The 18,035-nt window shown below is 41.6% G+C and overlaps 1 protein-coding gene across 2 annotated transcripts in view; it reads left to right on the top strand.

Moving 5' to 3' along the window:
- GSAP (gamma-secretase activating protein) overlaps positions 1-18,035 on the top strand; it is a 46,760-nt gene that overhangs the window by 26,371 nt on the left and 2,354 nt on the right. Inside the window, exons 20-30 of one of the 2 annotated variants that reach the window (XM_074166079.1) lie at positions 3,210-3,335; positions 3,751-3,806; positions 4,204-4,235; positions 5,815-5,876; positions 7,426-7,521; positions 12,044-12,114; positions 12,665-12,759; positions 13,785-13,904; positions 15,071-15,132; positions 17,052-17,156; positions 17,306-17,399. In XM_074166079.1, the coding sequence (XP_074022180.1) occupies positions 3,210-3,335; positions 3,751-3,806; positions 4,204-4,235; positions 5,815-5,876; positions 7,426-7,521; positions 12,044-12,114; positions 12,665-12,759; positions 13,785-13,904; positions 15,071-15,132; positions 17,052-17,156; positions 17,306-17,399 (919 nt within the window). The remainder of the gene's footprint in view (positions 1-3,209; positions 3,336-3,750; positions 3,807-4,203; positions 4,236-5,814; positions 5,877-7,425; positions 7,522-12,043; positions 12,115-12,664; positions 12,760-13,784; positions 13,905-15,070; positions 15,133-17,051; positions 17,157-17,305; positions 17,400-18,035) is intronic. The other variant, XM_074166070.1, reaches the window with a different exon arrangement.

Below are 18,035 nucleotides of genomic sequence, written 5' to 3'. Positions count from 1 at the left end.
AAGCAACTGCATGTGGAGGGCTAATGTGAAGAGTCAGAGCTTGAACCTAACAGTACCAGCAACAGATGGGAGTAGACTCTGGGTACATGACAATATTGTTTCACGTAGCACTTTAAAGAGGTGAGGTCATCCCCGGTGCTTATAATTAGCTCATAAAGCTTCAGCGTTCACAAAGTCTTTTAAAATCAGTGAAGTTACACTGCGTCACAGTTGTGCTGCTGAAGATTCACATGACTGCTGTCAGGGAATCAGGCTTTGCGTGCTTTGCTGGGGAAGGCTGCCCTGAGAGCTGGGACACCTGGGAAAATCAGATCTTGAGAAAATTTGTTGCTACATAATCCTTGTAATTCACTGAGGTCAAAGTTAGCAGGGCTTTAATTTGTCTGAGATTGAACCTCAAGCCCCTGGGGGCAAATGCCTTTAGCAGCTATACTTCCTGATTGTGGAACTCATTTCCTATTTCTGTCTGAAACCTAAACAGATTGAAAAGGTCAGAGTTGAACTAAAGACAAATATTTCCTGCTACTTTTGACTGCAAATTGCTCTAACTCTTGAGTGAGCACAAAGATGATAATACATAGGGTAAGGTTTAGTGCTTTGGCTGCTTTGTACCACTCCAGTGACACAAACCCACCATAGCTTGAGTTCAGCTGGTCGGTTGTTGGGGTTTCAGTTGGTGTGTGTTGTTGGCATCACAAGACAGACCCTGGTGACAAATCTGGTCCTGTAAGTAGTATTTCTTTTGCAAAGATTTTATGGCACTTCACAGAAACAATGGTGAGTTGTTGCTTTGAGACGCTTTTTGGCACTCTTAAGCCTGTGAATTGTTGAGAGCCTTTGGGAGGGCTCTGTTCGTATTCACAAAAAAAATTGTGCTATTTGGGCAACAGGTGTATTTTTGTCACTAAACTTCTGTTCAGTAAGAGATACTGAGAGGCTGTGAGAAACAGGGAACAGTCAGAGTCTGATTGTCAAAAAGCTTTATATAAGGATTGTAATTAATTAAAGTCTGATTTTTATTTTTTTTTTCCTTTCTAAACACAGAGAGCAAAGTTTTTGAAGGGGTGCAAATAGGTTCGATCAGAAGGGGAGAAGGAAGGGGCAGGAGGAAGAAGGGAAGAAAAAAGGAGGAAGTCCAGGAGAAGAGTGAAGATGTTGAGTGCAAGCAGTTGTTAGAGAGATCAGCACAGGAAAAGGCAGCCTCTCCCTCATGCTGTGCCGAGCCACTGGGGCCAAGAGTGATGTTTTAAGGAGTAGCTGCCGCCTGCGCAGCTACGTAGTTGCTGGGAAACGTAGCACTACAGTTCCCAGGGAGTGCACATGCGCCTCTTAAAGGTCATTGGCACCCTGCATCCTTTCAGAGGGGTATAGCTGAGAGCTTGCTTTGTCTTCAGTTAAAATAACACTAATTATGAAAGGCTTCATAGGAGCTTTTCTTAGATTGCAACCTGGTAAGGCCTTGCTTTGACTTCTGGTAATACATTGTCTTCTCGGTGTTCACACTTAGGTATTAATTCCTGACTCTCTAGAAACGTCTGCAAAATAAACACCACCTAAGATGAAGAAGTCTTCTCTTTCTAGTCCTTACCCTGATGATCCTCAAGAAAGAACAGATTTAATTAAAATAGTCCTTGATTTTAAACGTTTGACTTTTAATGAGATCTAATACAGTGCAGGTTTTCAGCAGTGTCTGCTTTTAATTCTGAAGTCTGCCACTTCCTGTTACAGGCTCAATATATGGAAGAAACTTGCTGTCTTGCTTCCCCCCTGCCACACATCAACCAAAACCCGGTGTGGCCTGAATGCGATTTTGCAGTGGTGGTGCGCTCGCAGTTGCATAAATTGGTCACTAGATGATACCCTTACGCTATATTCTTGATATTTCTCTGATTTCGTATTGGTAACATTTATGCAACATACTGCAGTAATAGGTTGTAGATCTTGTTTGGTTAGCTCCAGCAGGGTGAACATATGGTGCCATATGCGCTCCTAGTTTCCAGCTGCTAAATATAACTAACATGAAGCAAAAAGGAGATTTATTTTTCTCTGCTGCAGCTACAACAATAAAGTGAAAATCAGCACTAGCAGCAAGAGGGAAGTGGCTGGCAGTATTGAGTCTCTGCAATTTATTTTCCTTGGCAAATTGTAGTTTATAGTAGGAAGTGGTTTTAAAAGCTTGTGATGTTTTCTTCTAAAGTTGTTGTCATTGTAGAAAAGTAGGGGAGAGGGAGCAAAATCCGACATGTTAATGCAAGATGAAGGAATATTGTGAACTTAATCTTCTCTTCCTTCAAATGTCACGACTGTAATGTCTGTATGGGAAGGTAAATGTATATAAAAAGGGGCAAGAACAGCTAGTACCATCTCTTGTTTTTTTAAAACTGCCAAAAAGAATTGCCTTAATCTCATCTCTTCCTCAGCAATGATCACATCACTCGCCCTTTATAAACAGCGGCTGCAAATCTTTATACCCAGTCCAAGAACAAGCTCAGGAAACCAGTGTGTGTTTGTTTGGGTTTTTTTCCTCCTGTCTGTTCACAGCTGAGTTTAAATTAATTTCAGCATTAGAGTCAAAGGCTTTATAATTGCTATGGAAATGTTTGGATTTTGTTTCTTTTCTGGGATGAGGTGCTGTTACTTGAGGTTGGCAACTGGATATTTGCAATGTAAGTATTGATGCAGCTTGAAAACAGTGGTGGCCTGCAGCTGCCAGGGTCATGGTGGTGTTTCTCTATTTGGAACTACTAGAAACACAGAATGGGATTTATTTGACCCAATGTAAACATTTACATTGAAGTCAGTTGCCTAAGGCTCCTTTTACAGTCAGCAGGAGTCTAGACAATATGGCCAGTGTAGTCTGTGGGGCAGTTCTTCCCATCCCAAATGTCTGAAATAGGTCAGAGGAATTATGACCTAGAAGTACTCATTTCTTCCCAGTGACTTAAAAGGACCCTTAGGTGGCAAGGTATCTGCATTACAGGCACCAAATCTTGACCTCAGACTTAAGTAAGTGCTACTCCTGCCATCAAATCAAGGAAATAAAAGTACTGGGAAAAAAATGGTGTAACTGCTTTTGTTTAACTTTTTTCACTTAGGTTGTTATGAAGCTACAATAATCACAGTTCTTTTCAGTCACTTACTGGGAGGGTGATTAGGTGTTTCTTTAAGAGTGCAGCCTCTATTCATGCTTTCCTTGCAATGCTTTGCAGTTCCAAAACTCCAAAGGCTTCTGGGAGAAACTCAACTCAAACTTGGAGAGTGTGAAGTATGCAGAGCCACACTTGCATTACCACAATAATGTGCTCAGGAGGGAATGGCGTAACCTTTCAGAAGAGGTAAATATGCATGTACTGAAACTGTCTCCAGAGCTGCTTCTGAAGTGCATGTTTTAAAGCCAAACATGGAAGAGATGGCCTTTTTTTCTTAATTTGAGGATAAAGAAATGGGAATCTGATTATAAGTGCAGAGACTTGCAGTCATTTTACTTATAAGGTGACTGCCTGTAAATCTTACTCTGTTAAAATAATGTGAGAAATTAAACAAAAACAGCTTGCACGTACGTGTACTGTCATGTAGGTCAGATGTGTGTGTCTATAAGCATGGGTAGTTGGAAGGTGGGTTGAAGCCCCACTGCATTATTTCCATCCCAAGGGAAAACCAGCTTCATTTCTCATCTGTGTTTTATCAGGGAGTATTTTAATTGGCCTTCTACTTTGTTCATTTGGGGATTTTTGTTTGTTTACAAACCAGAGAGAGGAGAGAAAAACCACAGCGTACTTGAGGAATATTTTTGAAAATGCCAAAAAGTAGGTACTGTTTTCTATTATATTTACCTTTTTTATTTTGTTGAAGCATGTTGAAGGATTGAGCGTGCCATTGAAATAGTTGAATAGGTATCTAATTAGATATCTTACTTTGAGGAAAATTATCCAGCTGAAAATCAATTATTGGAATCCCTGTAATCACTACAGCATGATCTGAAATATCCAGGCCTCTAGAGCTGGGGAATTTATGGTAGACGTGGAGAGTTACTTTTGTGCAACCTAGACGGGTAGAATTTTTTTAATACTGTTGATTATCTTTACTAAATGTAGTCACACGGTCTTTGAAAGACCAAAGGGTCATTTAAGTTTTTTAATGTCCTTATGGAATCCTTTTAGAGTAATGCCTATGAAACAAGCTGATTTTTGTTTCCAACCCTAGGGTGCTTTCTTATCTGGACACTTGGGACTCTGGTAAGTAAAACTTGCCTTGATGTAGGCCTTTGTTGTAAGGTTTATTAGAAGATTTCCATCTAGCTGTTGTTGGCTAAAAATAGATTACTGTATGTGTTTTCAGCATTAAGAGTTTGCGTTAAGATGAGCAGTTATTAAATTGGAGGAAAACTTTCTCTCCGATAGTAGCGGTAGGATCATATACTGACTAGGAAACCCTTGAAAATAAGTTTCCTGTTTAGTATTGGATCAAGCAGCAACCTTTTCTCTGCCTAAGGATTTCTTTTTCAGGATTTTTCTCCTGGAGCTGAGTATCAATGATGCCATATTACTATTGAGTCTTGTCCACTTACAGCTGCCTTTGCAACTCTAGAGCTTGTGTACAGTAGGAGATTATGGCTTGTGAAAAATCCTGGTGTAAAGAAAGCAGGAACACTTGAGATTTTGTGATGCTCCGTTCCTCTGTTACAAATAAGTAAAACTGAATTTAGTAGTAAATTTTGTTCCTGCTGTTCACACATCAGTGCCTTCTATGTGCCCTGCCAGCGTGTGCTCTGAAATGATGCTGATCCAAGTGCTGCTCACTCCTTTTATTACAAAGAATTTTCAGTGCATTCATTTCCAGCCCCTAACACCAGTCATCCGCACCACTGCTGGTTATTGTTATGGGCGCTGACTTTGAGGGACCTTGAATCAACTTCACAAGCCTCGGGTTCATGTTTTCCAAAAGTGCTTGTTGATAAAGAAGTCAGATGTTTAACTGATACTAGAGAACTTCTGGATAGCTGGCAGCTGGTAATAAGCATCAGTCTTCCCTGTAGATTATTCTTCAGGTCCTTTAAAATCAAGCAACACAGGTCTTTGTGCTGCTAAGTGGTGGAGTAAATGTATTTCAAAGTGAGCAATGATGGCTGGAAAGAACTTCGTAAAAAAAACTAGCACTTGAGTCCGTAAAATGATGAAATAGGAGATTTTCTTCCTTTGCTGTTACTAGACAGGAAGCACTGATTAGGAAATACAGGGTCCTTCCATTTAGTTAGAAGAATTGCATTCTTTTACATAGTGGTCTGCAAATCTAAATAACAGAAGCAGTCAGACCATGGGAGAGAACCAGGAAAGTGGGAGGTGATCCTGTGGAGTATTTACTTTTTGTCTAGCTATTTCCTTGGAAAACCCATGCAGCTGTTTTAACATGTTTGTTTGTAAATGACAAGATCTACATAGCATATGCATTTGCATTGATGGTACCAGAAGGTTCTCCTTGCTCTACCGAATCACCACACTGGGATAACTCTCACTTAAATATCAAGGAAAAGAGTGATGCAAATGAAGTGTAAAGTGGTGTGACAGGCTTGGGTTCCTCTATGCTCAATGTTGAACACTTGAGGGAGAAGATGGCAGATGCAGGGTTGTTTTCCGTTCCTCAGTTCTCTCTTATGCAGTCCTTGGTTCTTCACTATCGTAATCCTGTAGGTGAGTAGATCAAACCACAACTTGTCTTTGTTTGTGTATGTTTCTAAGTACTTTTGAAGCTGGTTGAAGTCTCATGGTATTTCTATAGTGTCATGTGCTTGAATGATTCTTGCTCTGTTTATTTCAGAGGAAAGGCTAGTACCTCTCTTTCAAGAGGAAGATTATCAGCAGCAATTACTAATGGGACTGGTATGTGCTTTTGTCACAGTGTGCACTAGAGGACGCACAGCCTCAACAAATGTAAAGAGTAAACTTACAAGTTCCAGTGTCGAGTGGAAGGTTACTTAGAGTAGCTCTGGAACAAACAGTTTCTCCGAAGTTTTAGAGTTCATAGTCATGATACCATAGAGCATGGGGGGGGGGAACCAGCAATGGAAGGCTGATTTGTGAAAATGCTTTTTCTCGATACAACTTCTCGTTGGCTAGAAACTGTTATTCCATCCTCCTTGGAATTCTTCTTAATCTGTCAGTTATTTTTGGGCTACTTTACACCCTTAAAACATGTATAGGTGAATTCCCCACCCACTGTTTCCCTCAAAGAGAAGATCAGAGATCTTCTTGCTCCTCATTTTAACATCTTTTTACTGTCTCCTTTTCCTTCTACCTCATTTCTGGGATTGCTATGGCTATTCTGAGATCCTTTCCTCTTTTGCACTGTTTTCACTGGTGATCTCTCCAAAAGATCTACCATCCTTATGCTTCTGGGTAGTAAGTCCTATATCAAATCCTTACCTGTGCTCCCTCTGTCTAAATACACATCTTGACTTATCTCTGGTTCTCTTACTATTAAAACCAAATAGAACTCTTCAGCGTGCACTGGAAGCTTTCAGTGCTGCATCTGTGCAGAGCATATCAACTCTGTCCTCTTTGTCCAAATTTAAGGCAAACTTTCATTCTTTGCAGACTTGCTCCCTTGCTTCCAAGTCCTCATTCTCTGAAGCTTCTCTATGTTCCTTTCCTGCACTTTATTCAGACAGGTCCAAAAAGCAAGTCACTGCTGTCCTTGTCTATGCTATCCTAATATCTATATTGCTGTCCTGACATTGAGATTAATCTTGTAAACTGCTTGAGGCAGATTTTATTTGCCTCAGTTTTTATCTGAGCTTTGAAACAAATAGCACTTCACAGTAATTCTGAGGAAAGAAGCAGCATGGGCTTGAGTTGTGATCAGAAGCTACATCAGAGGTCAGAGAATACTTCAGAAAGGAGAGGGTAGGGAGTGGCATGGACTGCGTGATTAAAAGCCACCTGATTTTAAAGACTTTATAATTAATATTTAACCTGAAGTTGCCATTAATCACTGAGGTTCTCACAGTTCACGATAGTAACCAAGAACCTATGTGCCAGTTTTCTCTATCGTACGATCTCTCAGGTTCATTTGTATGTAATAAGTACTTACATTCTCAGGATTCAATGTTCATATTAAAATCCTTCATTCACTCTGTTCACTTGGCTTGACCCAGAGAGATGCAAGAACTGTAAGCTTTTTCTCTTCAGTGTCATTGAAAGTTCAACTCAGCGCTGGTTTTGCTGAATTTGCACCAAGTAACCATTTTGACTATTCAAATGTGCTGTTGAATTTGGCAAGATTGTATGGGAGCTCGGGATCTCACTCCGAAGGGGACTTTTGTAATAGGGGAATGCTTTGTTGTGGTCAGGCCCTGCACCTGCTAGAGCTTTTGCATCTTTTTGAAGATGCCATAAGGACCCTCAATTGTTAACTTTTTTTTTTTTCTAGATGGTTGCTCAGCTAAAGGATCATCTTATGAGACATCTACAGTATGTAGGAAAAAAGAAAATTGACCAAATAGTTTTGGATTATGTTGCAAACCTGGTTAGTTTGATTTCAGTCACAATTGTGAGCAAGCATGTATTTTGGCGGGGGGGGGAGGGTCTTGGGTATGTATTTTGTGTGTATATAGCATATGTTTGGTGGGAGGAGGTTGTTTAAGATGATTAACCCTATTTTGCTGCTTAATATTGTTTAAATCGATAAAGGACATAATAATACTTAAATAATATTAAATAATACTTAAATAATATTAAAAAGAGTTAATTGGTCACTCAGAATACAGAAGAAACAGTTCCCTTTACAGCTTCTAGAAATACGAACTACTCTCAGAAGTAAAAATGTGTGCTCATCATGAAAGAATGGTCTTTAGATCAATTTTGTTTCCTGTAGAATACATTGCTGCATGTTTTGAATAATGAAAGTGCCATCAGGGGAAATACAAATTAAGAAAAAAAGATTTCTCTCCAATATGGCACAAAAGTAAATCATCACTGCTCCTACATACTGACTTTAATGGGCTTTTTGCGAGTGTAACAGGAGACAGTTTTGCCTGAAGAAATCCATATAAACTACAGTGAAAACTTGCTTTGCAGATTCTTAATATTGTCTTTCATCCTCTTAAGAGAAACTTTTAAAAAAAAATAATCTGTAAAACCTGCAGCTGTTGTGCACAGAAATTGTTGTAGCTGATCTTGTCTGTCTCAACATCAGACCCTTTAAGGGCAGAATGCAGAGTCCACAAGAGCTCTCATGGCAACTAGTAAATCGTGTTCTTTGTGCTAGTCCTGTCACCTGATTCAGCAGAAACTCCCCTTAGTGCTGTTTTCTAGGGATGGAAATCTCAGGAAACTTTCTTGAGGCTACTGGTGCCTGCATATTTTCTGAAGTCCTCCTCAAATCAGTTGTGCTGTCAAAGTTAGTGTTCTCTGAACTGCTGCAGCTTCCACTGAGGTTGCTGACTTTTCTGTTCAGGCCTCGCTCTGTAGCTTGACAGGGTGTTTTACTGGTAACTGGCAGGCTGTGTTCTGTGTCTTTATAGGAAGGAAATAACAACTAATGACTGATTAAAATAGGAACAGTACAGCATGAACCAAAGCTTTGTACCTGAAAACAGCACTGAAAGAAGCAGAAGTGGAACGTTTGCTCTCCTTTCATTCGTTTTCCAGTTATCATCTGTTCATTCTTAATATAAACTAAGTTAAAAAATATGAGAACACCTGTGCAGCCTTGATCTGCAAGATTAAATTATTGTAGACTAAATCTTACAATCAAAACAAATCTCAGCCCTCCCCATGAGCAAACTTTCAGCTTTTAGGATTTTTTTTTTTTTTTTAACATTACTGAAAGCAAGAATGGTATCAACTCAATTTACAGACTTCTAGTTCTTGGGAAAACTACTATGAACAAAGATACTATGTCTCCAAAAATTGCTTCTGCCCTCTGGCTGGTGCATCTTAGGTGCTGTTTGGAAATCTTTAGAAGTTATTTCTTTGTTAGGCTGGTGTTTCCCATCATCCTAGTCAGAAACTCTTAAATCTTTATCCTGAATGTTTGGAAGTTCTTCAAGGGAATGAAGTGTTTTGATTCTTCCAACAGTTTTCTGTAGCATCAGCAGCATGTAGCTGAGCTACTGAAGCTAAGGAAATAGGAAGAGGCTTGAAATTATTTGCTTATCTGCTTTTATAATAATACATTCAGGAGCAAAGGAGTGTTTGAGAATAGGGCTCCGTGGTGTGTAGCCACTGTATAAATCAATTGCAGCTGAAGTCGCAGTAGCCAAGACATGGGAGCATTAACAGTTTCTCATAAAACAGCAGACTCATGGCTGGTTGCTGTCACAGAACTGTGTGTGTTTGTACACAGAGAAGTAACATGGGGAAGTGTGAATGAAATCCCTCAGTGGGAATTCCCTTGTTTGCCGAGGAGGTCTGCAGAGCCCGAGTATGCCTGGGTACCAGTTCGTATGCCATCTAGCCTTCACTAATTGTTTGCGTGTCCATGTTCTCTCTCTCCTGCAAGCTCTTTACCTTAGCTTTACTCCATATCTGTTTCTCTTATTCTTCTCATTTCAGCAGGGCAGGGAAGGGGAGAAAGTGTGACACTTGCTGCCCTGACAGCAAGTGAAAGAGGGGGCAGAGTGAACAGCCAGCCTGTGGCACAAGAAGGAGACAGACCAGAATGTTGAAATTTCTCTGGAAGTCGCTGCAGTGGCTGCAGCTTTTTGGCTGATGGCTGTGGCTAGCTATCATCTGGTGTGGGCACAACTGCAGGGGAACAGAAGACAGACACCATTTGGATTTGAGTTTTCTCAGGAGGAGGACTGCTTCACGTCCCTCACGCAGGAGGAAATCTGGAAGACAGCAAGAGCCTGTCTTACTCCCTTTTCTCCTTTGCTCCTTATTCTTTTCTTTGGCTGCTTCCACAACTTTCCTGTAGAAACAGCCACAGGAGCTGAGCATTTGTGGTACCAAAGGACTTTAGTGGAACTTCAGTCTGCTCAGCACCTTTGCCTGGAAACATAGATGTGTTTCAGGACAGCAAGGTGCTTTGCAAATGTCAGCCTAGGCCCAAGTGTATCCACTGTCTCACTACTGATCATGTTTTCTCTCAGTAGCTTAGAGCATTCCGAGGAAAATGGCTTCTGATACTTGCCCAGAAAAACCTCATATTGTGTGTCTTTGTTACTAAATGGAAAATGGCTTTGCCATGAAGATATGGGTTTAACTTGGTTCCCCCAGAGACCCGCTGCTGGCCTTGGAAGGGGAGCTGCCTCTACTCCCTCTATAAAACAGATAATGTTTCTTTTCTCTCATGCTCTCATGTTGTTCTGTGTGTTATATACTGAAAAAGGTTTGAGACGTGGCTTCTCTTTATGTATTTTCTACAGTTTGCATTGTGGCTGATTTCCAAAGTGCGTAGTGCTGTTGGCAAGGGTATCATGTCACAAACGTGGACGTATTTGAGATTTGAGCGTGTTGTGGTAGCAGGGTTGACACTGACTTAAGAAGCTGTTGTCTTTCTATACCCTGTGAGAGCCGTACAGTTTGCTGAATTGTTACGCAAAGAATATTGAGTCTGGAGTATCGTAACCGTGAAAACAATTTTTTGTTGTACAAATAGTAAGAAGTGATTCTGGAGTTTGTAAGAAGCTTCCCTTCACCTCAACATCGATCTTCAGACCCAGCCGTAGCTCCCATTGCAGAGGCCTTCGCTGCACCTTGTGTGCTGGCCAGAGATGAAAGTCGTTCTGGCAGCAGGTGTGGTTCTTGTGACCCTTCTCTGAAAACTGGAAATCACTCATTTCCTGGAAAGTGAGTGGAGAAAACTTGCCATGCTCCAGAGAGATGAAAGTGGAGCTTTCCACTGCATCCAGAAAGTATGGAAATGGAAAATATTAGGTGGTTATTTTGCATCAGGTACCTGTGCAAGGCTGGATGGGAGTGGTAGAGAGAAAAGGTAGAGGTACCTTGTAAAGGTACCTTGGCTGAGGTGCAGAGGAGAGCACTCAGGAGCATTTCTGAAGACCAATATTCCTGTTCCAGCCTTTGCATATGAACTCTCCTGTGTGTCCCCTTTCCTCTCTTGCTCAGAGCCTGTGACAAGTTAGAGGTTGAAAGGGGCAGAGCCTATGAGGGGGGGAAAAGAATTCCTGGTTTCTGGCCATCTTGGGGGGAGAAGGCTTTATATCTTCTCGTGATGTCTCTCTGCAAAACGGGGGTCACACTTGCTTCCTGAGAGGTTCCTGGGGTTGGTTGATTAGTGTGCTTTGAGGCCCAGAGATAAAAGGGGTAGAGGAAGTGTCTCAGTTGTGTTACTAAGATATGGAAGTGGTTACATGTGACAACTGTGAGGGGTGGCTGGAGGAAGTTATTTCAACTCTTTCATGCGTGCTGTCTCTCTCTCAGTTGTAGAAGCTTAGAAGTCCCAAGTGAGAACAGGGCTTGTGGTTTTTATATGCCAGTGGTCTGTACTGGAGGTCAGCCTGGGATCATAAAGAAGCAACAATATGGGCCAAGGGATTGCTTTACTTCACTATGGACAAAAAAGAAACTCAACAGAAGAGGAGAGACATTTGCTTGTCTTATCTTTCCTCCTTGCCAGGGCTGCATTTGCGATTCCTGCTGCAGACTTTATTCAGCAAACTGAGTTTTGTCTGGGCCCTAGGGACCTTTCCTTGCCAAATGCTCAGCCACTCGGACATGCAGGTTTTGCGTTCACGGCAAACAAATCTTTGAGAATTTGATGCAAGAGCATGAGATCAGCTGGTCCCCAAGAAGCACAATGTGTTAAGATGCTGCATGTTTTGCACAATGCTTTGATGAGCTGGAAGCACTTACTTTAAATTTCTGGGATAGGGCAATTCAGTCACAATTCCAATTTTAATTAATTTTACAGTTGAAGCCCCTAGGTAAAAAAAAAAAAAAAAAAAAAGATAAATACTGAAGTCTTAGTAGGATCCTCATGATAAGTTTTTAACATAAGCTGGTTTGTGAAATGAATGAATGCCAAGGGCCTGCTGTACATAGGCTTCTAGAAACATCCAGTCTTTTCTTTTTTGTTTTAGCTGAATCTGGTACATCGAATAATGAAAGAAGTTTGGAGGAGATACCAGCTTCATTCCTGCACCTTCTGCTTGTGAGCAAGTCATTTGTTCAAGATTTCAGGCTGCCTTTTATAACACGGGCATAATAATTTTGGTCTTCAACAATACTACTCTCTTCAACAGTTACTGCTTACTCTGCCGTGAACGTCAGCAGGAGTGTCATCTATTTATTTTTTTTTGATGATTCTGCCTGCCCTCTCTAAGTCAACATCACTATTAATCATAGAGGCAGTTTTACAGCTGGAGTTCTAAGTTGCTGAGCTCACAGTGCTCTCAAGCTGGGTGGTGGGTGTTGACCTGGCTTTTATAGGTGTTCACTTATACCAACTCTCAAAATATTTCCCTGGTTGCTGTTGATACCAAGTGCTGCTGAGAGACACCACAGAGACATTGTGTGTCAACGTTTAGATGAACAGCTAGTGCTGTTGGGTGACAGATGCCTCAGCAAACAAGATAGCATGCCATGGCAGTTCACCCCAAATGCATGCACTTAGCGCACGGGTAATACAACAAATTGACTGTATCTCCATGAGAGCGTGGGCATCTCAGGTTCCTAATATGTTGCTCCTTTGTTAAATACAGTGATGAGAGAGGAAGTGCAGGAGAGTTTGCAGTGTTCCACATCATGAGTCGGATTCTGGAAGCTGCAAATGGCATGTGCATGCCTTTGCCCCCTGGTAAGTCCTACATTTTGCTGTTTGAATTGTGAGGAGAGCAGTGCTATGAATTCCTCCCACAAGAGCACTACTTGCAGCACGTGTGTCAAGTTAACTTTGGCAGAATTGAAATCTGTTCAAGACCGTTACAGAGGGAAAGACCTTCCATAAACACTTGCAAGTGAAATGAACAAAACTGAGTAGTTACTACAAATAGAAACAACAAATCAGAGGTCTAGTTCTCTGTTTTCAGCTTCCGGTGGAATGTTTGGGCACAATTTTAGCTCAGAACTAAGATTTAGACTTCTTTCATTTAGGTATTTTTCTTAGCTGGACTCTAGTGTCATGGGCTACAAGGGAAAATCGCGTCCTGGAGGAAAAAAAGTGGTTTTTCTCATGCTATTGCCCTGCTAATATTTTTCAGTTTTATCCTGGGAGGATTCCCTCCAGCCTTGATGGAAGAGCTGATCTTAATAGCAGACTTTCACTTCCTAGAGTTCCTCATAATCATTTAGAGTCTTTTCAAAACACTTGCTCGTTTTTGTTGGTAAAGACTTCTTAATTCTTTCTGATTCTGTTTGAATCTTTCTAGTTTGTGTTTCCTGATCTGTTTTTAGTCTTTGAAACTGTTTTTGGTATGAGGTTGTCCCTCAAACTTACACTGCGTGGGCGCAAACTCTGCCATGTAACGGTGTCATGCGATGCCTCAGGTTTTGATTAATTGGGCAGAATGAGAGAGATAAAAGGCAAATTAATAGCACATTTGAGATATAAGGCAGCAGTTGGAGATGTTTAATAACTGTGTGCGATGCTAGTGACTGTTTTGAGTCCTCTTGGCTTTCCTCTTTCTGAAGGATTGTACTTCAGAGGACTTAAAGAATGCCTAAATAAGACTACATGATTTTTGATAAAGTGATTTCCTCACCAACTAGAAATGGTCAGAAATTAAGAAGAGTGTTGGCTTTAGCTAGAGCAGTGCCAGTCTCTAATACAGACTTAGGGAAAAATATTAATATTGTTGTACCAAACAAGTTTGTCTCTCACAGGTTTTCACACTCTGCACTTGGGGCTTGGTGTCCGATGTCTCCCTCTGCACACCCTCCTGCACTATATCGATAGTGGAGTCTTGCATTTGACAGAAACGTGTGTCAGGAAATTGCTGAAAGGTACAGTGAGTTTCATGTGTTTCATTTGTTACCAGCCGGTTAACTGGGAGTGATGCCCTTTCAGCCAGTTCAAACCCGGGCACAGGATTGACTGCCCAGGAGACTCGGTTTCTCCAGAGCGCTTTCTCAGTGAGGGCTGTAGCTGATGGCAGTGCCCAGCTGAAAGGAGAAAATTAGGGCTCAGACGACATGATTGAGCTTTACTGTAGTAGACAAAGAAACACCTGTTTAGGAAGAATTTGAACTTATAATCTTTCCACTCGGGACTTCTCAGAAAAGTGAATACTAAAGGTCATCATAGAATTCGTTGGGAGATTTCTGTGACCTTATGAAGGTGCACGCATGCGTGTAAGGAAGTCAGGCTGCTATCCCGTCCTCAGCTTTTGCTTTAATTGTATTTGGAACAAGACAATCCTGGTGCTGGGACTGGCAAACAGCTGGAAACTCAGTGCTAGGAAGCAAAAATTCAAAATAAGTAAACAAAAGCCTACCTGACCCAGCATCCCAATATTTCTGGTAAATATTGAGGCTGTAAATGTCTTCTAAATATATCATCAAGGTTACCTAAAGGTGGGAGTTAAAATCAATTCTGTATGAACCCATACAGTCATCAAGAGGGGCCTTAAGGCTTCGGAACAAAATGGGGAGCGAGGCAGATACGGCAACCGTGCCCGCAGCTGCCACACACTTGAGTTAATTGCCTTTTCAGCGTCAGAGGGAGGAAGAGAGAACTGTAGTGCAAGTTTCCTGGGATACAGTAGCACCGTGATACAACTCTCAAACAGTAATGCATTTCATCACAGCTGCAACGACGTTCCCTTGTTATGTGCTATTTCTCTGGTGTCCAAGAAGAGGCACACAATGTGCAGTATTAGTCTGTGCCTGGTCTTGGTAAATGAAATATTATAAATATGGGGGGTTCTACTTAGTCAAAACAGGTTTAAATTACTGAATAAGTTGTTACATAAAATGGTGAAGTTACATACAAATATATATATAAACAGTATCAACATAAATAGCAGTCCTAATAGCACTTATTTAAAAATAAAATTTTAATTTCATTACAGAGATGATATTTATTCAGAATGCCTTAATTGAAAGTTGAAAGGTTTATGTATGTAGTTACCACTAATGATGGTGGTTTTTTTTTTTTTTTTCCCTTGTAGATCTGGATGACACTGAGGAGAATGAAAAGCTGAAGTTCAGTATTATCACGAGGCTTCCTGAGGTAACGAATAACTTTGAATGTCATTTCTTTGTTTCTTTGAATTGATAGGAAATTCCTCCAATGGAAGCCAGTGGAAAACTTAGCTGGGATTCAAATAGGGCACAGGTATAACCTGAACCTCCACAGTTTCTCCATCTGCTGCTCGTGACCTGTAGGGCACCCTGATAACTTAAATTGTCTGTAGTGTCTCCAGTAATCAAATAGCCAAGACTGACGCTGTTCTGTTGGGTACTCATCTGCATAAAGAAATAATAGTTTTATGGAGTTTAAAGAAGATTTTTTTGTGTGTGTGATTTTTAGCATCCACAAATGTCTGTCTTGCTTGTGACCTGTGCATTTGGTTTTATTTGTTCTATCAAATATGTTAAAAAGCTGGTACAGTAAAAGCTGTAAAATTTGTTCATGCAACTGTGGCAGGGGTTGAGCTACAAGACCTCCTCCTCTGAAAGGGGGAGCCTTGCCCATTGATAAGGTGACTCGTTTAGCCACATGCGGGAACCAATTACTGATGCTCCGTTAAAAGTTCCAACAGAATGCGAGATTGACTTCTGCTTTTCTCCTTTTGTCCTGGGTGCAGACCACAGCACTGCAGAGGAAGCACAACATCTCAGTGAGCAGAGGGAAGCCCGGGATCCCCCTTGGGGAGTGCCTTGCTGTAAAATAGGCTTTTCTCAACATAAGTTGCTTATTGTTTGCTCATTATGGGCTGTTATGTATAGTTCAAATGGCCAGAAGTGCCGCTTTGGTTTCCTCTAACAAGGGCTTCTTTATTTGGCAGCAATTTTGAGAAGGGGTAGGGAAGGAGAACTCCACAGGACGTTCTTTGTCCTCTGTATTTTGTTTCGGGCATGGGTTGGTGAGCTGGGGTCAGCACGGGGCCTCTCTGAGCTGTTAGCCCAGGCCTGGTGGGTGGGGAACACCATTCCAACCACCACGCTTGACACCAGGGGCTGAGCTGTGAGCGCTTTAGGGGACATGGACTGCCAGTTACGCACAGTAGACTCAGTGCATTATTGTATCCATTTACAGCTTTGGGAAAAAATGCAGAGAATAGTTTGTTTGCCAAAAAGGATGCTTTGGGGTGACTTGGACTTTGAGCAGGTTACATTCACTAGATGACTTTAGTTGCATCAAAAGCAAGTATTTAAGCACCATTGAAACTGTCCAGCATTTCCTAAATGAACTCTCAGTATTGAGAATATTGCAATACAGCTGAAAGGGGGGGAGGTCTGGACAGGGGAGATGGCAGAAGGTGGAGCTAACTTCATAGTGTGTTCATATTTGTTTGCTTATTGGTTAGGATTGGAAACTTTGAGACATCTGGGTTTGAATCTCTCTTGCCTTTAGGAATGTGAATCAATGTCACCAGTTCCCAGGAAGGTGCCCCAAATAGTGAGATGAAAATTGTGTTCCCAGTGTCTCTCCTTGTTGGTGCTCTGCTTTTGTAGGATTCCTTAGGCTGAGCCCGAGAGAAGCCCTGTTCTGAAGGGAGCACTGAGGAATGGGGCATCTGTTGTTTTTTGGGAGAAGAATGGAGCTAAACCAAAGTCACAGTAAAGGATAAACACTTATTTTAAGCCTCAATTCATATTTAAGTAAACGTGCGAAGTGGGACAGACAGATAGAAACTTCCTGAGTAGCTCAGTGGGTACCGAGTAGCAAGGATTCGATTGCTTCTCACACTTTGTGAGTGTGTTGTAATCTCTTAGTTACTGGCTGCAAAAGGAAGGCTTGGTGGTAAAAATGATGACATCTTAGCTTCTGTCATCAGTGTCTGAAAGCAAAGCAGTCTATGTTATAGCTTGGATTTTGTTTCCTTTTTTCCTCCTTCCCCCCCCTCCCCCCCCCCCCCCCCCAAAGTGTCCACTGTTCCTGTGTTTATGCTTTAAGGTTTTTGGGTTCTTTTTTTTGCTTACTAGGCTCTTGGTCAAAAGGTCCGCCAGTTTTGGAATCATCCCATAAATGCTAATTTAATTGCACGGAAATACGTGAAACTTTTGCTTGAGAAGCTGGGGAACCGGCAGGTAAGAGCATGTAGGTCATCTTAAAAAACCATTTGCTTTGACAGTCTTGAGATTCCTGACCTTTCTGTAGACTGTAACACACTGAAGACAACACTGAAATTTGGCACTGTGTGACTTTGTGAAGTAACCTGAAGTCTTCTCCCTTACAGCGCAACAGGCCTTTCCCCGAGAGACTCTCAGTCCCTGTAGAGTTTTTGCCACTCAACTACCTGACTAATGTGCTGGCAGAGATAGAGGACCAAGGTAATGTTCCTTCTGTACTTCGGAAGATCAGTAATTGTTACTCTTTGCTCACGCTCAGCCGTGTCCTGACTATGCTTAGAACTGAGCCCTAAAACGCCAGTGATGTCTGAACATGTAGGTTTGGTCATCTTTCTGCTGATGGGAATTGTCAGAGGGGCTTCTGCACTGTGTATCTCTTCATCCAAATCCAGTGTGTGTTTCACTGAATTTCACTGAATTTTTTTAGAGTTGGAAGGGACCATATAGATCATCTAGTCCAACTCCCCTGCTGAAGCAGGATTGCTTAGAGAATGCTACTCAGGACTGCATCCAGGCGGGTCTTGAAAATCTCCAAAGAAGGGGACTCCACAACCTCCCTGGGCAGCCTGTTCCAGGGCTCTGTCACCCTCACCGTGAAGAAATTCTTTCTCATATTCGAGTGGAACCTCCTATGTTCCAACTTGTGCCCGTTGCCCCTCGTCCTGTCACTGGGAACCACTGAAAAGAGTCTGGCTCCCTCCTCCTTCAACCCACCCTTGAGATACTTATAGGCGTTAATAAGGTCTCCCCTCAGCCTTCTCTTCTCCAGTTGAGAACTGTTGAATCCAGTTAGCTGGATGAATGAACTGTTCAATCCAGTTAGCAAACCTGCATTTT

The sequence above is a fragment of the Numenius arquata genome, chromosome 2 (assembly GCF_964106895.1).
Source record: "Numenius arquata chromosome 2, bNumArq3.hap1.1, whole genome shotgun sequence".
Lineage (NCBI taxonomy): Eukaryota > Metazoa > Chordata > Aves > Charadriiformes > Scolopacidae > Numenius > Numenius arquata.
This window is presented reverse-complemented; position numbering and strand designations above follow the sequence as displayed.